The 26,936-nt window shown below is 34.8% G+C and overlaps 1 protein-coding gene and 2 long non-coding RNA genes across 4 annotated transcripts in view; 2 read left to right on the top strand and 1 right to left on the bottom strand.

Annotated features, from left to right (window-relative positions):
* Window positions 1-12,768, top strand: part of LOC149773642 (serine/threonine-protein kinase 40-like) — a 59,721-nt gene extending 46,953 nt beyond the window's left edge. For both annotated transcript variants that reach the window (XM_089946232.1, XM_089946231.1), the window contains exon 9: window positions 5,191-12,768. In XM_089946232.1, the coding sequence (XP_089802358.1) occupies window positions 5,191-5,509 (319 nt within the window). In that variant the 3' untranslated portion in view covers window positions 5,510-12,768. The remainder of the gene's footprint in view (window positions 1-5,190) is intronic.
* Window positions 1,173-26,639, bottom strand: LOC149773640 (uncharacterized). The gene is made up of 3 exons (XR_016417338.1): window positions 26,583-26,639; window positions 19,631-19,701; window positions 1,173-1,195 (listed from the first exon to the last, which is right to left on the bottom strand). It is a non-coding gene; the product is annotated as an uncharacterized LOC149773640 (long non-coding RNA).
* Window positions 23,777-25,391, top strand: LOC149773641 (uncharacterized). The gene is made up of 2 exons (XR_016417331.1): window positions 23,777-23,912; window positions 24,997-25,391. It is a non-coding gene; the product is annotated as an uncharacterized LOC149773641 (long non-coding RNA).
* Window positions 26,640-26,936: the final 297 nt, after the last annotated feature.

The raw sequence follows: 26,936 nt of genomic DNA, 5'->3' as shown, positions 1-26,936 counted from the left end.
GATGCACACTACAGTAATGGATGCATACGCTACATGTGATATATGGAGTTCATAGATATATTTTTTCTTTAATAAATTACTTATGATGATAAAAAAGGAATAAATGATAACAACACCAGGTTAGTTCATTTCATTTTATTATCAATTAAGCGTTTTGTTTATTTTATTGTAACATGCAGTGGGAGGGGATTCCAGTAAACACCAGCAAGAGACAGGAGTAATGCTCAAGGACATTTTTAAAATTACCGGTTTTTATGAACCCGGATATCTCGGGACCCGGTTATGTCGACGATTTTTTTACACCCCCGACATAATCGAGATAACCGGGTTTGACTGTATATATATATATATATATATATATATATATATATATATATATATATATATATATATATATATATATTCCAAAAAGTTTAATCATGCAAATGAAGCTGAAAATATGCCACAAGATTCTGTTCAAAATCCTTAGTAAATATTAGCTTTCGTTTCATACTGTATACTATACTAACTCTCCTGACCATGACTGACTGACCCCACCATTGCAAAAAATCCTGCAGATGCTCATGTGCATAAGCTCTCTTATTGTCATTACGATATCTACTGGTCTTTATTAACAAATGGACAAAGGACTTCACAGACCATACCTTAAAATATTATTGTTAATTAGTTCTCCTTATTAAGTCTGTCACTGTAATAAAACACCACGTACATTTTAAAATGAGTTCGGAAGACCTTTGATGTTTCCTTATCCAATAAAAATTACTTCTCAGTACATGCTAAAGTGAAGACAGACCATTGGTCAACTAGTCTTATTCTTTCATTATAGTCATACAAACATAAACTATAAAAACCTTGTCATTTTCTATCGTAAATATGAAAGTCATGGACTCCGTTAAATTGATTTGTATAATAACATATACTATCTTTTAAGTATTTGTTCTGTTTTGACTTGGATATAATTATCATTTTATTGCAAATCTATTCTACGATATACCCCACTATTATCCTTATTGGCAAGTTCGAATAACAAGTAATGCGTATGATCGCTTGTCCTTATAACATCTGCTATATATGGACAACAACTTCAATGGCACATTAACAGATTTTCATTACCCTAAAGAGAGCCCCATTTCCCTACTGGCAGCTTGGCTGATTTGACCTCTTCTGTCGATTCTTGCTCTCAGTCTGGTTTCATCTGGAATAACACAAAGGCTAAGCAAGTTTAATTACCATGTAAATAACACTGCATAGCCATGTGGTTGTTGTGACGATGTACATCGTAATTAAAACAAGAATGAATTGTTGATTTAGTGGTGTTTATTGATAATGGAATATAGTAGGATCGTAATACATGAGGATTATCACAATCATCAGGTAACAGTCATTTTTTCTCATTGCAAACAATACAAATAAAAACTACCCTGAATAAATACAGTCTTGTACACTGACAAAATTTTGTTTCATCTCTCTCTCTCACACATATGCGCATGCTCGCACGCATTACCTAAAACTTGATTTCAAGTTCTTTATTTTTTATTGCAATATGATGAGATTACTGTTAATGTAAAAATGCAAGTTGCACTTCATTTCTTGACAACGTGGTCTCATATCGTTGCATACAATTTACCAATAAATAATACATTTTGCCAACATTACACAACATAACAGCTGCATAGGCTCTAAAAGCAGATGAGCTTGCACACTGAGACATAATGCTCTCTCTCTCTCGTTCACCAATAACAACAAAAATCTTTGAGCACTTTTATTTTTAGATTCTTGAGAGCAGAATAAAACAGAAAATGTATGTTTACATTGTACATTTGTACCATTAGGTTGTTGAGTAGCGTGTGTTCCATAAAACATTTTCAGGTATGATCCCTTTATTTTATGTACATGGTCAGTACCACCAAATGATAATTATTTATTTTACATATAATTTTTCGTACACTGAAATTGATAACTATTTTTTTGTGTACAAAAAATAACATGAAATACGGTACCAAGACCTAAAGTGATAATACTGAAAAGTCACAAACTTTGTCAACAGCAAAAGAAAGAACAGAAAAGTTAGCAGTTTATAGAGGGACTTACTTCCCTTAGAAGATGAAACTCCTCTGACATGCTTTAGGTGGCGCTCACCAGATAATATGTACTTTTGAGAGAGTGACGTTTGTAAGGTGAAGTAGTTCGCATTTAAAACATGCACAGTGGAGAGAATGTTTGCATACCTCTATGCTACATTAATGTAATGTGGATGATATTTCTTTTGGATATTGTACTTTTGGAAATTTTACATGATTTAAGCACACTGCTAACTAAAATGACTGCTCCCTTGTGTTAAAAAATCAGTCTGAATTAGTCTAAAGTACACTATACATAGCAGCTATTAAAATAGGGAAAATGAATTTTGCCAGACTAGACAATACCAGCTTCTGAAAGTGCAATGAATGAATTACCAAATATATAAAATGTAAAAAAAGTTATCAGCTCTTTTTTATACAGTTGACCTCTGAAGTTCAGGAAGTGAAAATGACCAAGTAGAGCTAGCACTTTTTTGAAAGGTGCACATTTGAAGTAAGGCCAAACTGTATACTCTATAACCCATAGTACACCCATCAATCATACACCAAAATAAAGGGAATTAAAGGTTCTTTGCATTATACCTAAGATATACAAGGTCTTTTTTAAATAGCCAGTATAACCAGTGAGGAAAGCCGGGGACATTCTTTTTCTTTAAATTCCTAACCCTATGCAAAATGCGAAACTGTATAGCGCCACCTTAAGCATGAAAACTTCCAAAATGCTTGTATGTATTTCGTGAGGTCTCACTGTAGAGAGAATGCTACTCTGCACAAGCAGAAGTTAAAACTAAAGAATTCACAGGATTTGGTGCCAATTCCAGTATCGAAGGGAGATCATTCTATCTAACTGCAACCTTGATGGACAGATAAGTTTTAGCTTTTTAGCTATTAAGTTTTTATCTTGGAGGGCTCGATTTGTGAGGTAGTCGTAATTCTTCTAAGGTAATTGGATAACTTGTTTAAAGAAGAAAATCTGAGTCAGTTTAGTTACCTTGTGAAGACTGATTAATATGATCTTGCATAACATTATGGACCATTTAATACCAAGTATATAATATATATAGATAATATGTGAGAGACATGCATTAAGAAAATGATGTCTGACACATTTCTGCATTTATTTATTGTTACCCTTAGTTTCTTTTGTTTTATTTTTTTAAAGTTTGTCCAGGTTGCTACTGTGTGAATTAAATACAGGATATTTTATCTCAATCGTTTAAATCATTCGATGAGGAGGGTGTATATGATCATTGGATGAGGAGGGTGTATATGATCATTGGATGAGGAGGGTGTATATGAGCATTGGACAAGAAGGGTGTATATGATCATTGGATGAGAAGGGTGTATATGATCATTGGATGAGGAGGGTGTATATGATCATTGGATGAGGAGGTTTTATATGATCATTGGATGAGGAGGGTGTATATGATCATTGGATAAGAAGGGTGTATGTAGTCATTGGATGAGAAGGTTGTATGTGGTCATTGAATGAGGAGGGTGTATGTGGTCATTGGATGAGGAGGGTGTATGTGGTCATTGGATGAGAAGGGTGTATATGATCATTGGATGAGAAGGGTGTATGTGATCATTGGATGAGGAGGGTGTATATGATCATTGGTTTAGGAGGGTATATATGATCATCAGGTGTGGAAGGTGAATATGATCATTGGGTGAGGAGGGTACATATGATTATTGGATTAGGAGGGTGTATATGATCATTGGATGAAGAGGGTGAATATGATCATTGGATGAGGAGGGACATGTGATCATTGGGTGAGGAGGGTTAATATGATCATTGGGTGAGGAGGGAACATATGATCATTGGATGAAGAGGATGTATATTATTATCAGGTGAGGAGGGTGTATATGCTCATCATGTAAAGAGGGTGAATATGATCATTGGGTGAGGAGGGTACATATGATCATTGGGTGAGGAGGGTGAATATGATCATTGGGTGAGGAGGGTACTTATGATCTTTGGATGAGGAGGGTGTATGTGGTCATTTGATGATGAGGGTGAATATGATTATTGTTTGAGGAGGGTGTATATGATCATCAGGTGAGGAGGGTACATGTGATCATCAGGTGAGGAGGGTGATTATGATCATTGGGTGAGGAGGGTACATGTGATCTTTGGATGAGGAGGGTTATGTGATCATTGGATGAGGAGGGTGAATATGATCATTGGGTGAGGAGGTACATATGAGCATTGGATGAGGAGGGTACAAATGATCATTGAATGAGGAGGGTACATATGATCATTGGGTGAGGAGGGTAAATATGAGCATTGGGTAAAGAGGGTACATATGATCATTGAATGAGGAGGGTGTCTATGATCATTGGATGAGGAGGGTGTATATGATCATCAGGTGAGGAGGGTGAATATGATAATTGGGTGAGGAGGGTACATATGATCGTTGGATGAAGAGAGTGTATATGATCATTGGATGAGGAGGGTGAATACGATCATTGGGTGAGGAGGGTGAATATGATCATTTTGTGAGGAGGGTACATATGATCATTGGATGAGGAGGGTGTATATGATCATCGGGTGAGGAGGGTGTATGTGCATTGCATTTGAATATTTATTTAAAAAAACCATTAAAATCACTCTTTCCCCACCTTCCCGTCAAAGTGAATAAATTAACAGCATCTGACATTGACAGCTATGTTACTATCTTATTTAGGTACTGCATAATTACATTAGGCTTGAGAAGAACCAACCTGCTTGTCAGCATTTATTGCAAGGTCCATTTATCTTCCAGTTTGATTCTGAGTTGCTTTCCTTAGTCCAAATGTGTGTATGTGTCAAAGACTGTTGTGAAGAAAATAGTTGTTCACCAATAGTTTTAAGTTAATAGTTTCAGATTTTCTCATTTTTTTTATACAAGTAATTAAAAACAATAATATATAATTAAAACAATGCAGTGATCTGAGTTCATCTAATTATGATACCACTGGAATTAGAAAGTAAAGATTGATTCAGAATAGAAAGTGAAAAGAAACTGTTCAGAATTGATTTGTTGGTTGCATTGATTTAGAGTAAATAGTTTTACTGCACTAATACTAATGTTTGCATTAAATTTTTGTTATGGAATTATTTACACAGGCAAACACAAGCCAACAGTTATGACAGTCTGCAAGTGGTGCCTAATATAGGTAGTGAATCTGACAATGAGGAGGATACTCAGTCAGATAACCAGTCAAGAGGGCAGCACACCAGAGCTAGTCTGAGTGATTTTGAGACCAGTCTGTTTACTGCCAACTCTGAGAATGTGTTACCCAGACAACAACCAAGACCTCCCATTATAAAGCGACGTGTTCCACCCACCCAGATTCCTATACGAAGGCTAGATACTGATGCCAGGCCTTTAAATCAAGCAGAGATTGTTGCTCACAGCACTTTGATTTTCAGTCAAAGAACATAGCAGAGATTTATATATTAATCTTGATCACTTATTTTAATGTTGCATTGAACTGTTTTATTAGATTTAAAAACCTGGTGACTCAGCTGGCATAGACTTAGCAAAAAATTTAAGAACCCATTGAGTAAGGTGGCATAGATTTATGCAGTAAAAAGGATAATATATGCATTTGATATTGCTGTAAATAGTCTATCCTGTAATTGGTCACTTGTAAAATCTATCACAGTAGAATTGACTGATTGCCAGAGCAGACATATTCATGTTTTCTGCTCATTTGCATAGTATATAGGATCGAAGTAATTTATGCTGGCACTTACCTTGTGTTATTTAGTGTTAAATTAATTAGCATAGCATTATGAATTAAATTAATTTATGCTGAGACTTACCTAATATTAATTATTGTTAATTTTTAATGCCTGCTGAACATTTCCTGAAAAATGGCTGAAAAATGTTGAAATTGTGCTGATTTTAATTTTTACATGGTATTCGCCACTCCCTCAATAATTTATGTCTATACAACTCATAAACCCACTTATAATGGCATGTCAGTCCTGGATCCCATTTTCTTTTCCAGAAAATACCCAAAGAATTAGTCTGAATTTTTTTTAGACAATCAGAATCTATAAATGAGCTCTTGATATATCACTCCTCTTATCATCAAAGATGATGGTTTATACTTGGAGTTTTGAATCATGAACTTTTAATAAGTCATATTTTGTTAAATTTTCTTTCCAAACATTCTTAGTACACTGCAAATAATAATATTCAGCAAAATTGTGGTCATTGACAGTGTCACCAATGCCTACTGGTGTCAACACTTTAATAAATACCAATTAAATCAGTTTTATTTCAAGTGAAATTCATGTTTTAGTCATATATTTTAATTTTGGTTTCAGTGTAACCATCATAAGTTTTGCTATTCTTGTAGCAAAATCATGGCATCAGTATTTTACTAACAGAACAAAAAAAATGAGTCTTGACTTTGATTGTTGTTTCATGAAATAATTGTTGTTAGTTTTGGGGGAAAAAAGGAACCATAGTTAACAAAAAGCAGTGATGTAAATAGTTTTTCCATACACCTGATAGTTATTGAAACCTCTTGAAGTAATTAATGTTCATGATAATATTTCAAAAGCTGGGTATCTTGAAAAGAAAGGTAATTTATAAATAACTTCATTAGAAATAGGTGTTTATTGACAATTATTCCGAGTGCAGTCATAAAACAAGTATTGAATAATTAAATAATCTTATTGACCCCCCCCACACACAGGTTTTCTCAGTGTCCAGAGGTATAGCATCCCATAAGTTATTTTAGTTCCATCGGTAACTTGCACCCTTGTTGATGGTGTGGTCTATTTTTTTTTGGACCCTGTTGTATGTGACTTATCAATGGAGATATGTATAGTGCTTGTCAGATATATGATGTAGATTAGGCCTGAAAGCCCATGAAGATTCCAGTGAGACTGTAGCAGTATTCATCGATAATCCGTAGGTATCGGCATGGATAAACGTTTGAGTGGCATATGGCGATACAGTAAATTGTCAGAAATGTTTACACCAATCCTTATACCAGGAACTCAACAGGGTAATTTGATGGTGTCTACTTTTTCCAGATTTGCAAAAATTTGATCAACAATGTATAGTCAATAGTAGCCACATGGTACAAATGTTTTCTGAATTAGCATGACTACACCATTGTAAGAGATAAATGCAAAATAAGACAGGACAATGTTAGCATGATATTGAAGTGCAACAGATAATTAGCAATAAAATGTAACAGAAATTAACATTATGTTAAAGAATATGAAACAAAAATTACAAGTAAAATAAATGTTTCTATTTTTCATTGATCAGTAATAAGGCAGAATGACATAATGTCGGAATGAAAGGATTATAATGTTCTGTTTGTAATTTCTCATGCCTTTCAAGTTTTGCTAAGAAGTTTAGGAAAATTTTGCATATACATGTATTTATATTTCAGTACAGGCTGGAAGTTATATTTTTGCCAGTAATTATTTTGACATCCAATCACGTTTTAAGAAATTGTACATGGTGTTACATATATATGATATTTTGAATTGCCTTTACATTTTGCTTTTATGTAGGAAGTATTAACCTCCAGGAAATTATAACTCAAACACACTGTGCTATGTAACTGTGTTGGAAATTATAACTCAAACACACTGTGCTATGTAACTGTGTTGGAAATTATAACTCAAACACACTGTGCTATGTAACTGTGTTGGAAATTATAACTCAAAGACATTGTGCTATGTAACTGTGTTGGAAATTATAACTCAAATACACTGTGCTATGTAACTGTGTTGGAAATTATGACTCAAACACACTGTGCTATGTAACTGTGTTGGAAATTGTAACTCAAAGACATTGTGCTATGTAACTGTGTTGGAAATTATAACTCAAAGACACTGTAGTATGCAACTGTCTTGGAAATTATAACTCAGAGACATTGTGCTATGTAACTGTCTTGGAAATTATAACTCAAAGACACTGTAGTATGCAACTGTCTTGGAAATTATAACTCAAAGACATTGTGCTATGTAACTGTGTTGGAAATTATAACTCAAAGACACTGTAGTATGCAACTGTCTTGGAAATTATAACTCAAAGACATTGTGCTATGTAACTGTCTTGGAAATTATAACTCAAAGACACTATAGTATGCAACTGTCTTGGAAATTATAACTCAAAGACATTGTGCTATGTAACTGTGTTGGAAATTATAACTCAAAGACACTGTGCTATGTAACTGTGTTGGAAATTATAACTCAAAGACACTGTGCTATGTAACTGTGTTGGAAATTATAACTCAAAGACACTGTGCTATGTAACTGTGTTGGAAATTATAACTCAAAGACACTGTGCTATGTAACTGTGTTGGAAATTATAACTCAAACACACTGTAGTATGCAACTGTCTTGGAAATTATAACTCAAAGACATTGTAGTATGCAGCTGTCTTGGAAATTATAACTCAAAGACACTGTAGTATGCAACTGTCTTGGAAATTATAACTCAGAGACATTGTAGTATGTAACTGTGTTGGAAATTATAACTCAAAGACACTGTGCTATGTAACTGTGTTGGAAATTATAACTCAAAGACACTGTAGTATGCAACTGTCTTGGAAATTATAACTCAAAGACACTGTAGTATGCAACTGTCTTGGAAATTATAACTCAAAGACATTGTGCTATGTAACTGTCTTGGAAATTATAACTCAAAGACACTGTAGTATGCAACTGTCTTGGAAATTATAACTCAAAGACATTGTAGTATGCAACTGTGTTGGAAATTATAACTCAAAGACACTGTAGTATGCAACTGTCTTGGAAATTATAACTCAAAGACATTGTAGTATGCAACTGTGTTGGAAATTATAACTCAAAGACACTGTAGTATGCAGCTGTCTTGGAAATTATAACTCAAAGACATTGTGCTATGTAACTGTGTTGGAACTTATAACTCAAACACACTGTAGTATGCAACTGTCTTGGAAATTATAACTTAAACACACTGTAGTATGCAACTGTCTTGGAAATTATAACTCAAAGACATTGTAGTATGCAACTGTCTTGGAAATTATAACTCAAAGACATTGTGCTATGTAACTGTGTTGGAAATTATAACTCAAAGACACTGTAGTATGCAACTGTCTTGGAAATTATAACTCAAAGACATTGTGCTATGTAACTGTCTTGGAAATTATAACTCAAAGACACTAGTATGCAACTGTCTTGGAAATTATAACTCAAAGACATTGTGCTATGTAACTGTCTTGGAAATTATAACTCAAAGACACTGTAGTATGCAACTGTCTTGGAAATTATAACTCAAAGACATTGTGCTATGTAACTGTCTTGGAAATTATAACTCAAAGACACTGTAGTATGCAACTGTCTTGGAAATTATAACTCAAAGACATTGTGCTATGTAACTGTGTTGGAAATTATAACTCAAAGACACTGTAGTATGCAACTGTCTTGGAAATTATAACTCAAACACACTGTGCTATGTAACTGTGTTGGAAATTATAACTCAAAGACACTGTAGTATGCAACTGTCTTGGAAATTATAACTCAAAGACATTGTGCTATGTAACTGTGTTGGAAATTATAACTCAAAGACACTGTAGTATGCAACTGTCTTGGAAATTATAACTCAAAGACATTGTGCTATGTAACTGTCTTGGAAATTATAACTCAAAGACACTAGTATGCAACTGTGTTGGAAATTATAACTCAAAGACATTGTGCTATGTAACTGTCTTGGAAATTATAACTCAAAGACATTGTGCTATGTAACTGTCTTGGAAATTATAACTCAAAGACACTGTAGTATGCAACTGTCTTGGAAATTATAACTCAAAGACATTGTGCTATGTAACTGTCTTGGAAATTATAACTCAAAGACATTGTGCTATGAAACTGTCTTGGAAATTATAACTCAAAGACACTGTAGTATGCAACTGTCATGGAAATTATAACTCAAAGATATTGTGCTATGTAACTGTCTTGGAAATTATAACTCAAAGACACTGTAGTATGCAACTGTCTTGGAAATTATAACTCAAAGACATTTTGCTATGTAACTGTGTTGGAAATTATAACTCAAAGACATTGTGCTATGTAACTGTGTTGGAAATTATAACTCAAAGACATTGTGCTATGTAACTGTCTTGGAAATTATAACTCATAGACACTGTGCTATGTAACTGTGTTGGAAATTATAACTCAAAGACACTGTGCTATGTAACTGTGTTGGAAATTATAACTCAAAGACACTGTGCTATGTAACTGTGTTGGAAATTATAACTCAAAGACACTGTGCTATGTAACTGTGTTGGAAATTATAACTCAAAGACATTGTGCTATGTAACTGTCTTGGAAATTATAACTCAAAGACACTGTGCTATGTAACTGTGTTGGAAATTATAACTCAAAGACACTGTGCTATGTAACTGTGTTGGAAATTATAACTCAAAGACACTGTGCTATGTAACTGTGTTGGAAATTATAACTCAAAGACACTGTGCTATGTAACTGTGTTGGAAATTATAACTCAAAGACACTGTGCTATGTAACTGTGTTGGAAATTATAACTCAAACACACTGTAGTATGCAACTGTCTTGGAAATTATAACTCAAAGACATTGTGGTATGGAACTGTCTTTTTGAATGTATAACTCAAACATGCTGTGACTTGTAACTGTTCTAGAAATTATAACTCAAACATTGTGCTATGTAACTGTCTTTCAAGGTGTATAGATATATAATATAGATATATGCTTGTCATTTGTTGGTATGTATATTGTGTTTAAAACAATAACTTCTAATTGTCAGTCCATATTGTTTTCAAAAGGTTATGCTGTGTGCTTTTTGTGATAGTTTTTGGCATGTACAATTTGTAAACTTTCACTGTCATCATTTTTTGCATGATCATGGTCTACATTTCCACTCTAAATATCCTTCTACATTACTGACTGAGAAGAATGGATCACTATAATCAATAAATTGGATTGAAATTGAGATCTTTTGATATATCTATCTGATAATATGAGATCATGTTCTGCTCACTTTTTGATTCACCAACCAGATCACAGTTTTCAGATTTTTAAAACGTGGAATTGGAATTTATTAGGTTATTGGAACATTTTTATTTGTGCCCATCAGATCTTCATGTCAGCAATAGCGATTTTAATCCAATTGTCTCTTCAGTAGGAAAGCCCTTTCTTAGACGGGGACCTTTGATTCTTGGAAGAAAAAAAACAGAATTATTCCTGCTGTTTTTGTAGTGTGTCATGAAACTCAACTTTTCATAGCAGTAATATAATTCCTACCAGTACTGCATTGCTTGCTTTCCAGGATGCTCCATCATTGGTCAATACCCTCACCCCCCAACCAGTGGATCTTAACAAAGAAGAGAGAGGCTGATGATCTCCCCTCTAGACGAAGGATGAGAGTCCTTGTCTGTCTAAAAGGACTGCTAATAAAAAGTGTGGTCCCATCACTTCCTGTGAGGATTTAGCTCAAACACAAACTATGGGGGTGGGTCTCAGAGGCAAATGAGAGCTCAGACCTTCTGCTCATAATGCATTCTATGAGGGTCAGCAAGTGTTCAGAAAGGTTTATTAAGCAATAGAAATGGTGAACAGTCTGTCCCTTCTATGATTTGACTGGGTTAAGCTGCTAGCTTTAAGGTCCATTGCTGGCAAGGCCCCTCAGAACCCCATCTCCCTTGGATGCCAGGACATCACAAGTGGGGATTTTCATGGGACCTGTGCTTGTTCTCAACCCCAATGCCCCCAGTTAGAAACTGATAGTCATTGGTGCTTGGGGATCAAGACATTGTTTAGTACTGCCTGGCATGTGTTGTTGATGTCCTTGGCATGGCAATCTCTGCAGAGCTACTTCACCTTATCAAGGATGTTGCTTTGGAGACTTCCATAGGCCTTGATGGTGACCTGTCTTAGGCTTATTTTCAACTTAGAAAAGTCTGGTTGGGGCCCTGGATGGTCAAGTGGTCAAAAACACCTTTACAGATTAATGATATCTCAAATCTGTCCATGTGCAGGTGGCATGCAAGTTTTTTAAAGCCACACCTAGCGACGTAACTTAATGGATTAACCATTTCATGGGGCAGATCTGGCCAATGGGACATATTTTTCCTACACCTGATATATACTGTAATCACTGCTAAAGTCAATAAGTTAATGTCATCTTTTTACAAATTGATTTTTCATTGCATGTCACAACTCCTACACAATGATTTATATTTTTTCCAAGTTTTATTTATGTGCCAAATCATGTTTCATATTTTCAAGAAGAAAATCACTTTCTTTATAGGATCTGCTTTCAAAGACATTTACTCTTTCTTATGTTTTTCATGACTATGTAAAATTTAATTTCCTAAGTTCCTGCTTATGGAAGATAGTACTCATTATATGCAAACAGACAATTTTTGTGTTGCATGCATTTTCCCCTTCTATAACGTCACTACTTGAAATATTCTGTCCAATGATGTGTTTTTATTTGCATATATAATCACTGTATTCTGTAAGATCATAAATTATAAACGGCATATGCAAATGTTACATGTATTCAAATATTTTTATAACAAAGAGTGCATTTTCTATGTATATGTGTTGGAAGTATAGAGATAAAAGAGGTTATTTAAATATATACATGATGTACATAGAATTAATAATGTTACATTTAAAAATAAAACATATGATTAAGTTTCTATTCTTTTTTATATGCTTGCCAAAAAATGGAGAGTTTTGAGCATCCATCTGTTTGTTCACTATTTCCTTCCCACACAATAATGGGAGTTCTATACCATCTACCATTCAGTTCAGTCAGTTGCATTTTTGTAGCAAGTTGGGTTTTACAGGGTCTGGTCGCTAACCCACACCCAACCCTCCTCCTTTTACACCCAGTCTTGGGACCGGCAATGGCAGAGTTATCTACCATGACCAAACAGAAAGATTTTGAGATGAAGTTGTCAATGGCAGGGTCACTGACTGAAAGGAGAAATTTTTTTATGCACAGTAACATTAGTTCCACATCACAGATCTGAGCATGACAAATGTGGATGGCTTTTATTTGGCTTACATAAGGAGGAAGTCAATTGATATGGGAGGTCCAAAGGTCAATATCTCTGACATCGAAGGAAGGAATATGGTTTCTGCACAGTTAATTTTTTTTATAACAGACCTTGACCAAACTTTTTGTATGACTTCCACTTCGGGTATGGAAGAAGCTTATTATTAGGGGGATTGGAAGGTCATAATCAAGGTCATTGAGACTGCAAGAATAAAAATGGTTTCTGTACAGTAACTTTAATATTATATCACCTAACTAGACCAAACTTTGTGGGTGGCTTGTGTTTAGGATAAGAAACAAACCTGTAGATTTGAGGGTCAAGGTCAGAAGTCAAAGTTATGGGAACTCAACTCATGGCAAAGAAAAGTGAAACCTGATTTTTACAAACTTGGATTGATCAGATTTTAGGTTGAAATATAAATTATAAAGGATGTAATTATTTTTATCTATAACAAAACTCTATTCTGATTTTTAAAGAAACATTTAACAGATCCTGTTGATGCCTTGTAAACAGGTTCTAATGTATGTCAATGATGGCAGAGCCATTTCTATCACAAAGTAGTGTGGAATTTACAAGTGCAATAAATCTGACAGCAGTCAAACCCTGAAAAACCATATTTAACCCTGCTATGATTAAATGATGGCATACAAAAATGTCTTCTGATTCTTCACATTTGCTGTTCATGAGAAATGATAAAACGGGTAAAAAGGAATGACTTGTACAATGAAGCCAGTACCATTCACAGGCAAATTTACTTGTTAAATAGTTTATATACCCAATGGCATAAAAACATGTCAAAATGTTAACTGTAGCAGTAAAGATGACTGGATACTGAGGACATGTAATAATCTATATGGTGTTTATACCATTAAATGAGTTCCTTTCATTTCAAATCTCACAAAATTAGTTATACTGTGTGTTATGTATGTCTAATCTATATTGTGTGCTTAATGTTTTATACATAACTACTGTCCATGATTGTATGTTGTAAACAGAATGTTTTTATTTCATTTGAGTTCAAGGCCAGTCTTTTTAAATTCAGACTAGGTTTTTCCGTTGTAAATCTTCACATTTTAGTATGATGTAGGTCTAGTGAAAATGTGTATAAATAGAGATTTGAAAAATAACTCATTCCTGTGTTACGAGTCTATGCTCTTAAAATAAGAATCAGAAAAGAGTGAAAAGCAACAAGCTTTGTAAAATTCAACAAATAATTTATTTCCCTAGAATATATAGTGAAAATAATAAGAGGAACTTATGGCATTGCAAATTAAATCCCTGATAATTCTGGAATTAAAGACACAAGCCCTAAAAATAAAGTTTCTGAACAAACTTGACTAGAAATCCAAATTAAGTCTAATACTGAAAGTGTTGATGTGCCCAAGATGGCTTGTAAAGTGTTTATGTGCAAACAGTCTCTGTTGGATCACAATAATACGATCCAAGAAGAAATCTTATTTTAAATTTCAGTATAAATTAAGTCTGTTTCCAAAGAATGTTATCAGAGAACTTTTGTATTTCCAGATAAGAAATAATTTGAATAATTTCAAATCAAATATTGTGCAAAAAAATAACTCTATTCTGCTTGGATGTTAAAGCATGAATGAATAATCTTTCCTGTGACAAGATTATCCAGTCCTCTGCTTGACCTCGGGTCACAGTACACTGTATGCATTTTCAGAAATATACTCTAATGGAAAACAATTTTTTTGAAACTTATTAATGTTTACAAATTAAAATGTTAGTTATAATTAGAAAGTGTTATTAAAATTATAATATATAACCTGGACTATGTCAGGTAAGTCAGGTAAATTGTAGGGGAATTCCAATGACCTAGGTCCAGACCAAAACAAACATGTTTACTTCTATTAACACATTAACCCCTGAAGCTTTTTGCCATTTTCGCCTGAAAATCGAGTAGGAAACACATTTTGAAAGCTATTTCTGAATAGACTCGAAAACACCAAATCCCCGGTCATCTTTCAATAACATACTGCCTATTTGTTTTAGAAACATCGTTTTTCGTTGGCTATTTGACTCTCGCATGAGCAGAAGGGTAAAAGTTGGAGTTCTGTTGTTTTGTTTTGTTTGGTTTTTTTGCTAAACGGAGCCATTATTTTTGTATCAAGACCACTCTTTATTCCAAATGACCATCTTATCCTACTTTTTGCAAAGGCTCATCTGTCTGTTTGAAGTTCATACCGGTTTGCCTTAGATCTGAGACCAAAAAGTCTAAAATCTGGACACAAAATCGGATTCCAACCATGGGCAAATTTTGGGTTAAAGAAAGTCGGGTCCAAAAAATGAGGTTTTTCTATCTGTATTTTGTAGTACAACTAGATATTCCAGATTATTTGGTATCATTGTAGAGCTATATCTGTCTACCTTTCTATAATACCACCCACTTTAGTGAATAATGCATGACCATGACGCTACAGAGCTCGGCAGTAGGCTACTACCTCCTGCCCCGTAAAGTTGTCACTAAGGGTTAATGTGTTAATAATGATCCTGATATTAAACCCATCAGTCAGTTTTGCCCGTCACCCCTGCCAGGGTATACGCCCATTACAAAAGATCGCCAGAGGCTTCTGTCCTGTGCCATCCCCTCAAGCTGACTCCAGGTGTGACCCATCTTAGTGATGTCCACCTCAAAGTCGCGTCGCCAGGTGTTTCTTGGTTGTCCAATTCTCTGCTTGCCTTGAGGGTTCCATTTTAATGCCTGTCGGGTAATGTCGGTTGGCGGCTTATGTAGGGTGTGTCCTATCCAACCACACCTTCTCTTCTTGATCTCATCCATCCTCTACCGGAAGATTGGAGGTTTTGTGCCACAGGTTGGTGTTGTTGGTGGTGTCTGACCAGTGGATCTGGAGAATTCTTCTTAGGCATCTGTTGATGAAGGTCTGAACTCTCTTTTCGGTTGACTTGGTGGTTCTCCAGATCTCTGTTCCATACAGTAGGACTGATTTCACATTGGAGTTGAACACTCTGATCTTGGTAGTTAAGGAAATTTCTTTGGAGCTCCAGATTTTCTTGAGCTGTATGAAAGCTGCTTTCGCCTTTCCGGTCCTTGCCTTGACATCTGCGTCTGTGCCACCCTGCTGGTTGATAATGCTGACCAGGTACGTGAAGGACTCCACCTCTTCCAGGGGACTTCCTTGCAGTGTGACTGGGTTGTTACTGGCATAATTGATCTTGAGGATCTTGGTCTTGTCTTTGTGGATGTTGAGGCCAACCTGTGCTGATGCGGCTGCCAGTTTGTGGGTTTTTTCTTGCATTTGCTACTGACTATGGGACAAGAGTGCTAGGTCATCGGCAAAGTCCAGGTCCTCAAGTTGACTCCACAATGTCCACTGGATCCCATTTCTTGGCCCACTGGTGAGTGTCTTCATAATCCAGTCGATGGCGAGAAGGAAGAGAAACTGCAACAGCAAGCAGCCTTGCCTCATGCTAGTCCGCACTAGGAAGCAGTCTGTGTGCTGTCCTGCATGAATGACTCTGCAGGACATTCCATTGTAAGTGTTCTTGATCAGGTTCACCAGCTTGGTTGGGATGCCGTAGTGGCGAAGAAGTTTCCAGAGTGTCTCTCGGTCCACGCTGTCGAATGCCTTCTCATAATCGACAAAGTTGATGTAGAGTGAAGAATTCCACTCCAACGATTGCTCAACTATGGTGCGAAGAGTAGCTATTTGGTCCATACATGCTCTGTTCTGCCGGACTTTCCCTGGTACTGATAAGAGTGTGATTCCTCTGTAGTTGGAGCAGTTGCTGAGTTCGCCTTTCTTTGGGATCTTGATGATGTGTCCCTCCTTCCAGTCATACATGTAGAGAATATTTTAGCTATATACTAGTTATTTACAGAATAAAAATTTCAAAAATTCATGTCAAGTACAAAAAAAATTACATAAAAAATGTATGAAAAGAGTAACTAACAAAGCAAATTAAATATACACAACACCTGTTTTAGGTCGGTATGCAGGAATCCATTTGTGATCAGAGTGTACAGTTGTGTTGTTATTTAAATTAATCTTTGGAATTACTAAAATACTCCCTGACTTTTGGATTAATACATTACATTCAAAGACATTCATGATTGCATCTTTATGTTACATCAGGACATTCAAGGCTTTTGGAACTCATTTGGAACATCTTATATCTTTGGACTGTTATGATTATTAGGAATTTGATTCACCAAACTATGTGTCTTTTAACTTTTCATTTTGTATTGAGGAGAAAGAAATTACTTGTTGCTTTTATTTTACTTGTTATTCTCTCTTTCTGTAACGCCCCCTGCCCCCTTTTGTAAAAGGGGTGGGTTGATTCGTGGAATGTACCTTCTTTCATTGTATCCGCTTTATTTTGGTTCTTGTTATCTAGGAGATGATCATCCTCGGTGTTATTGCCCGGATCGAGTAGACTTATAGGTAGAATAAATAGAGATCTGAGCAGATATATAGAACAGAACGACTTGAGCACCCGTACATTAAAAATAAAAATTTAATCAATTACATAAACAATGGTGATAATACAATACATTAGGAAGATGCACTTCTTTTTCTTTTTTTAATAATTCTTTCACCGAATTTCAAAACACAAATATATTTATAAAAATAGATGATCTGTTTTCCTGATAGAATTAGTTCATCATGCGAATGAGTGGACAATCGAAGTCGTTGCCTTGTACAATTGTATAACCTGCTTATCTCTGGTCACTCCATGTTCACTATGTTCTCTGTCATTTCGCCTTTTTCCTTTCTTTTTCTCTCACAAACTCCCTACTGTCTCGTCTCCTTTCGGCCTTCAAACTTTGTGTGGGTAAGTGGATATGTAAGCATGTAGATACACAGATACTTGGATATGTCAGTGCATAGGTACATTTGAGGATACGTCTGAGAATATGTTTCCCCTTTTAAAACAGAGAACAACCTAAATGTTCTGTCTTTTATCCTACTGGGGACAGAAACATTACTCCCCTCTTGTTATCAGATCATACTATTGGCATTCAACAGATACGAAAGATATTAGTCGGCCCAAGCCTGGCAGACCAAAACATTCCTGGGTTCATAAGATTAATGTACTTCCTAATGGCTAATTCATCACTTCGCATTAACACAAGACTCAGTTCTGCTCTCGTCTCAGTTACACAAATGAATGAATGAACTTCACTACCTGGCTTTATGTTATGTTCAGCGAATACACACATTCAAGTCTTTAGCATGCATAAAATCACACTGCATGGCTTAACAACGTTAAATTTCAGTCAATATGTACTCAAGTCTTTATCATACATGAAATTACCTGAGATTGGTGAATTCACACGGATTCTCATAACTTATATCAACCAAAGTAATACCTGAAATCTTAGAACCTAATTCCGATAAAAACAAGAAGACTAATAGAAGACTAATTCAAACAATTTGACAACCTTATATAAAGAAGATTATTGTACGAGTTCATATATATATATATATATATATATATATATAAACTATATATATAAACTCAACACAGATAAACTTTTATCAAGAGAATTGATCTACGAATTTAAACAACTAAATTCATGCTCCTATTATCAAATAATTCAAGCAAAACATTATATTAGTATTAACAAATCTCATGAATTTGACGCAAATACCTTTTGTGCTTTCAAGTGTTTTTCGTTTATACCACCAAAATTGTGTCCATTGACTTTCCAGACATCTGGTCCCTTGGACAAATTTTTTACAAGGGAATTTCTTCCAAACTGAATCTCGGAGTCCCCTGTACCTTTACTCTTGCAGCAAAAGCTTAGACTAATTAGATTTTTCGATGGAGGGAATATTTACAGCTAGGAAATTTTGTGTGGGAAACACGTCCCTTATTTAGCGTAACCAACCAAGATGAAATATATTTACCGCCTTTTATAACTAAGCGCCAAAATTGGGGTCAACTTGACATCTACTCCAGAATAACAGTTCTGCACAATTTCAATTCTGACAGTTCCACTATGAAATCGAAGTTAGCTGTGTTCCTAATAGTCCATCTTGCGGTTAAGTAAACAAATGCTTAATTTAAAAATCTCTGCCTCTACTGACCAGACATGAGAAATCATTGCAGTATAGTGATTTAACAAGCGCCTGTCCCCATAAACCTAATTGATTGTTCTCTGGCCGAAACTAATGTGCTTTTGTAGATCAACAGAAATTTGCCCCCTCACACTTTCTATTGCATATTTTAAGACATAGAGTCACAACAGATATCAGTAGAGGCTCATCCATGATCTGAATTTCTTTAATAGAGATATTAAAAACTTTAACATCTTCCTCTGGACAATCTCTCTCTCTCTCTCTCTCTCTCTCTCTGAATTTATATTTCATCATTTCTTTCTGAATTTTTTTTAAAGCTGTAGTTTATGTCATTTCCGTTAAAAATCAAAGACAGACTTAATAATCAAACCAAAAGCATTAATTACCAGAATATCCTTTCTCATCAAATACTGAATCAAAATATTCTTTATTTCTACCTTTTTTCATCAGAAAGATCAAGCAGTCTAGCAAGTTCAGGCAACTCATCCTTTGTCATCCTGGGTAGGATCTGAAACAAGGTTCTTGACATTACATGACATTGTGAATGCTTGCTGGTTTCACTTAATATTTCTCAAGTGTGTGACATAAAAATCTTTACCAGGAACAATGAAAATCCCAAAACAAGGGCGATCTAAACTTTGAAAGAATCTATTTATTATCTCAGAATATTTTAAAATAACACATATCCTGGATGAGCCATAAATTTCTGTTACAAATCTAGATCTTAAATAAAATAACAGAAAGAATTGAAACCAACAATTTCATGTAAAACCAACAATTTTATGTAAAACCAACAATTTTATGTAAAATCGAACAATTTTTTTCTCTTAGTTACAGAGCGACCATTTGAGAGACACATTATTGTGAATTAAATCTCATGTAATCCTTAATGTTTTATCACAAGTCTAAAATTATTGAATGTTCCAAATGAATTCCCATAGTCTGGAATGTCCTGATGTACCACAATGATGCAATCCAGAATGCCCTTGAATGAGTTCACAGTAATTTTCAAAATAATATGTTAATCCAAAGTAAATGAGCACTTAGTAATTCCAATGACTAATTTAAATGAATATTTCATCTTAAATGACAACAAAACTGTAATGGAACTAACAGACTGGTGTTAAAAAAAAGGAATTATTTGTTTATGAAATCTCTGTTTATACACATTTTCACTTGACTGATCAATTAATAGAATATGATGATTTCCAACAGAAAATCCTAATCTAACTGTATACAAGTCTGACCTTGAACACTTGCTACATAAACATGTTTACATCTTACAATCATGGACAAAAGTTAGCTATGTTAAAATGTTGTTTACAACTTACAACCATGGACAAAGGTTAAGAACACAATGTATATAAATGTCACATACTGTTAAATAGCAACAATGTAATTCATTCATCATTGGATGGCATTGCAAATTTATATAGTCTAAAAGTAAATTACACCTTTTTTGAAAAAAAATGGGGTGTAATGCCTCAACAACAGACAATTAGATCTACTAATCTGGAAAACTAAGGGTAAAATACCTCTACATTGTCAAGTAGACCTACTAATTTTGGAAAACTAGGGGTAAAATACCTCTACAATAGTCAGTTACACCTACTCATTTGGAAAATGTGGGGTAAAATACCTCTACAATAGTCAATTAGACCTACTAATTTGGAAAACTAGGGGAATGATACCTCTATAGATTCTTCCAAATATTAGCATTTTAGTAAGTAATAACCCTTTTACCCACATGATTTTGTGTAGAGTAATAATCTCCATTCCTTTACCCACGTGACTTTGTGTACAGTATTAAACTGCATCGTAAATAAATGGTTTATAATACTGGAGGAGGACATTCTTTTAGTATGTATTTTGTACACCTTGTCAGCCATATTTACTGAGCAGAAATATTCCATATTTGCTCAAGAAATCATTGTTTTCATTGATTAATATATGTAGTTTTGTTCTAACTCTGTGTTTGTGTGACAGAAAAATGGAGAGATCCGTAAATGGGTACGAATGTGACACACACGTGACTGTTGTGTTCCTTTCCCACGCATATAATGCAGATGCCGAACAAATTCGTTCAATTCTATTGTCCATAGAGGCAAAAGGGGCATAACTCGTGTGAGCTTACTGGATAGGGAATCACGAGCACCGATAGAAGATCTTTGATGTAAGAGGGGCAGAAGCTGGGTTGGTCAGTTTTTTTTATATTATTTGTTGTTTTTTTGTTTTTTTTGTATTTTTATAGCTGTGCACATGTACAACCACCACCACCACCACCACCACCACCCCCAGTCAAGCCTGGAAGTTCAAACTAGTGTTCCAGGACTTAAGCTGCTTATCACATCGCTGCCTGAAATTTGGCTTCCCATGCGCTAGTTAAGTGACGATTTAGCGGTCAGTCATGAAAGCCACATTAGTCACCATATTTTCTTTGCAAATGCGATGGTGCTACTTGTGATCTCTGAATGTATTTCTACCGGCGTAATGAAGTGTAGATTTATGATGCTTTTCATTCTTTACTTGTGTACGTCCAATTTTATAATTAAAAAAATGTATATAATCAAAATTGTATTTATCAGCCCAGATAGGTCACCCTGGTGTGCCCTTATATAATAATGCACTTTACTTCAGCTGCCTCGATACTAAATAATCTACTTGTACTGCTGTGCCGTAACACTCCAAAGTGAAATAATTTTATGGAAGAAATAAATGCAGCTTGCAGAAAAAAACGATGATTTAGGAGGTTTATTCGCTGATTTCAAAGATATAGTTCACACCAGAAATCAGAGCCGTGGTGGCTCAGTGGCTGACGCTCGAAAGGGTATTGGTTCCAATCCTAGCACCAGAACAGCTTGGATCAGCTACCGGTGTGTGTCCTTGAGGAAGGCGCTTGTATCCAATTGACTTGGCACAAAAATAACATACTTGTGTTACTGTACCGTAAATAACTTCACCAAACCAGATAAGGTGTACATCACCGTACTTCCAACTATACACATAAACCCGTCATTTTCGTCCGCAGTGCGGATCAACATTAATAAAAGTTTTATAGGAATATACATATGGTGGTAACAAGACGTAATGACGAATCGTAATACTAGTACATGCATACATACAAACGTATGAACGGACAGCCTTTCGTATCTTTACCTTCTAAATCGCGGTAACAGAGTTTAAAATAGATAGCAACGAGGAAGCGGACAAGAACAGGCCGATGCTACTGTAGACAGTTGAAATTTTGCATTCAATAATAATAATAATAATAATAAAAGAATTTCAGGACTAAACAGTTCGGTGAATTGTCGCACTAATTCCAGTGTATAAAATGGTGTTTCCAGGAACAACAAGAACTGCAGCAACATCGGCAGCAAAAACATCTGTGGTATTTTAGTTACGTTAGTATTTTAGTTTTTAGTTACTTTGGAAATTTAGTTAATTTTTGTAGGCAACTTGAAACGTGATTTGGTAAATATAGCGCGTAATTGATTTTGCAAGAATGTTGTGTTAACATTCAGCAGACAAATTAGCTATTTAAAATAACTGTAGTGTTCTATTAATAGAGCAGTAATAATTGATAATCGTGATGCGACCAAGCGTGCAATATCGTACTTGATATGAAATTAGTTTTGTGTCAGTTACTGGCAAATGATTTACTGATCGTGTATACCCATTTCACTTTCGTGCGATAGTAAATTTCAATGCTATATATTCTTTACACTGCATTTTTTTCTTCATGTATTTGTGTGACGTAACATTAAAATGGTATCCAATATGTGTTTCTTTAAATAGACCTATTTTGGACAAAATCGCAACTTCTTTGTTTTTGGCAGCACGATTTTTACTGCAAAGTCTACGTCTGTTCTGGGTTTTGTTGTTTTGTTTGTCATTATTTTTTTTGTGTGGCCAAAAATAAGAATTATATTGAAATCAGTCTCTTTTGGGAGTTGAGATTGGGGTTTGGGCTTTTATTACGTTGTACGTATCTTATATTCAAGTTTATCCTAATTAAACGAAAATGCTTCTTGGGCAAAGCATGAATTAAGCTGGCATTGATTTGCACTGGGAAGTATAACAGTTTCGTATGCTGATTGTTTTCTTTGGACATATTATTTACTTCACTGTACAACTTCGAACCTGTGACTGCAGAGGCGGAAGGCGAATGCGTTAATGTTGCATTTGTTAGGCACAAGAAGCCCATCCCAGGTAGGTCGCCAACTGGAGAGCATTCTTTAATGTCCACTGACCCGGTTTAAAATATCTGACACTTGCACCAATAGATTATTTCAGAAGGTAGTTAAATGATCAACAACATAACAATAATAAAAGTAAGATAACAGTTTTGGAAACATACTTGGACCTGGGTCAAATTTATCTGCGTCGTTGAAAAAAGATACGAATGGTAAAAAAAATTTCACTGTTTCCATTATGCCCTTTTGTGATAGACAGAAAACTGAGACAAATTAAAACGAAATTTTATCAGGCAAATTTTTGACGCCATACAGCTACAACAGTTCATCTTTCGAAATGCTCGTATATACTTCCTAAATTTTGTATACAACATCACATGGTTTATACATACGTAATGAGTGTAAGAAACGTCTTGCATAAGACTGGTTATGGAGGAGAGAAATCTTAGAACTACCACTTGAAGTTTATCGAAGATTCTGCCAGTGGAGATTCTTGTTGTTTACCTTTCGACTGTCTGAAGATGAGGTATGTATGTATGTATGTATGTACGTACGTACGTATGTATGTATGTATGTATGTATGTATGTATGTATGAGAGGTTCCTGTGCCCAGAATCATTTGAACACCGATGGACATAATAATTCGTCAAGTCCTCTGAACGACGTTTCTCTGACTCTGGAACTCAAAAAGTATTGGTTTAAAACTGATTTTGTTTTAATATATATATATATATATATATATATATATATATATATATATATATATATATATATATATATACATACATACATATATTCCCAATGCATCGTGAGTGATATATATTATTCCAATGATCAGTCTTTGCTGACATCAAATAATTCTTGTTTTGGTGTTGGATAACTTGCTACTTCAGTATCACTTTTATCACGTAGTCTTCCTGCTTGTTCTCTCTGGATATTACCATTAATTAAAATTAACCAATTAAAGTGTGTGTGGGGAGTGGTTAAGCATCCTTACAAAGGCATATGCCAATCAAACTGTGATTTAAAGCTCGTGTTATATCCATATGAGCCATTTTTGTATGTGAACAACTTGGACCTACCTCTACTAAAGTGCAGAACCGTCGTCTCTAAAATGCATTGTTTTCTTCTTCTAAGCTTATATTTCTACGTATATCGAACAAGGTTATGCAACCTGATATCCAAAGGTGTGACAAAGTAATTAATTCTATGTTGCAACTAGCATTGTTCGAAGAAAGTAATTTAGTTATACTTACCGCTATCAAACTGCATGTACAAATATGTGTTAATATTAAACCATACAACGAATCTAAAGAAATATTACTTTTGTATCCACATATTGTGTTTTTGTCTTTTTGTTTATTTCTCCCTCCTCCGAAAAAGACAATAATAAAAAGTTTTTAAATAAATAATGGTATTAAAGTGACTAGTTCGTGTTGATATTGATTTTTACTAAAATTAAATTCATATTTATCTTTACGTTTCATCCATAATTGAGCAATACATGTATAACTTATTTTGATGTCCAGCAATAAATACATGTATACCTTGTTTAGATGTCCAGCAATACATGGTTGACTTATTTTGGTGTCATGTCATATGTATTGCAGAATCTATGAGAGACAGACAAAAATGGAAAAATAACGAGAATCATAACATTCTGAAGAAAGAAAGAGAAAACAATTTTCATTGCAAAGAGTGACCATCCGGTGGTATGTGCTTTCAGGCCCGGCCTTGGGGCAAGGCGAACGAGGCAACCGCCTTGGAGTCCGCGCTTTCAGGAAATCAACTCCGCAATACAAGTTTTGGGCTTGGGGCCCCTCTCATCGCTTGCTGCCTTGGGCCCCGCACATCCTAGGGCCAGGCCTGCGTGCTTTTAACAATTTCTGTTCTGGTAAAACATGAATGAAACTTTGCATTCAGCTGTTCTAAGTAAAGAGTGTTGGAATTTCAATAAAATAATGCTGAAGCCTATTTGAAATTCATTAAATTCATTTGACTTAAAGTATATGAGTTATTGAAATGCTTGACTTTAAGTGTGCGTGAAATGGTCTCCCGCACTGCACTTTCAACCCAACCCGAGTTTCATCTCTAAACATATTTTGGCCTGTATCCATAAAATTTAATGACTGAGCGCAACATGATTGCCACCCACCCCCACCCCAACACATAAGTCTGTGGACGCTTTTGGTACGTGATAATGAAATACGCTTAACTTCATGTATGTGTTAATATTGAAATACGTTTCACTTCAAGTATATGTGATATTGAAAAAGACTTGACTTAAAATATATGTAATACTGAAACACGCTTGACTTAAAATATGGGATATTTAAATACGCTTGACTTCAAGTATATGTGATATTTAGATATGCTTGACTTAAAGTAAACGTGATATTAAATGACTTAAAGTATGCTATTGAAATGCTCTTGTATTAAAGTATATGTTATTGAAATACGCTTGACTTAAAGTATATGTTATTGAAATACACTTGACTTAAAGTATATGTTATTGAAATACACTTGTATTAAAGTACATGTTGTTGAAATACACTTGTATTAAAGTATATGTTATTGAAATACGCTTGACTTAAAGTATATGTTACTGAAATACACTTTGAAAATATGTCACACATATACTTTTAAAAACATGTGAAACATTAACACCGTTTAGAATAATTTAAATGGAATACGAGGTAAGCTGCTTGTAATATATAAAACAAATCTGCTAGAATAAGTCCTCTTTAGCAAAACACCTCATCAAACAATGCCGCAGCTGCGTTTTTCTACCTATACTAGAATAATGTGCAACGTAGAGCTTAATAAGCGTAGCTGTTCTAATTACGAATTTCTGTTTTGTTCTTGGTTAGTTAGAAAAGAGTGGGGAGAAATAAGAATGAAGAAAAAAAGGTTGTAATGTAAGATAAAGGCATGATCTAGGCAAAGCAAAGATGATGATAGTGTTAACTAAAAGGAAATAATTATTATCGAGCGCTCAATTACGAATACCAGCTTACTAACTAGACGATATTTTGTTAAAGTTCGTCAATTTCTTGCTCAGATCGTGAAACTCAGTTGTGCGTGAGAAAGGAATCTGTTGCCAACCTACCTCAATGTTTTCTGAAGAATTGCCTATGGAACGCCAGAGCTGTCTTAAGATGAGAATTGTTATTATATGATGTGCTTTCGTACTTACATGATGCGCAAACTTCTTTATATGCTGTGCTTTTGTACTTTATGATGTACAAACTTCTTTATATGCTGTGCTTTTGTGGAGTGGGGTGGGGGTGGGGTGGCGGTCCCAAATTTCAACAGACCCCTGAATTTCCTTGAAAGGGCACCAAACCAAAATATTGTCTTCAAGTACGCAGTATTAATTTACTCAGCGTGCATGCTACCTAATTAGTACCTAATAAACGTAAGTACGCAGTATTAATTTACTCAGTGTGCATACTACCTAATTAGTACCTAATAAACGTGCGCAAGAATAACACGATGGTTAAATTTAAAGTTAACAAGTGACTACTGTACTTGTTTTTTTAGCGGGTGA

Source organism: Sinohyriopsis cumingii, unplaced genomic scaffold (assembly GCF_028554795.1).
Source record: "Sinohyriopsis cumingii isolate HCF-2022 unplaced genomic scaffold, ASM2855479v2 utg000622l, whole genome shotgun sequence".
Classification (NCBI taxonomy): domain Eukaryota; kingdom Metazoa; phylum Mollusca; class Bivalvia; order Unionida; family Unionidae; genus Sinohyriopsis; species Sinohyriopsis cumingii.
This window is presented reverse-complemented; position numbering and strand designations above follow the sequence as displayed.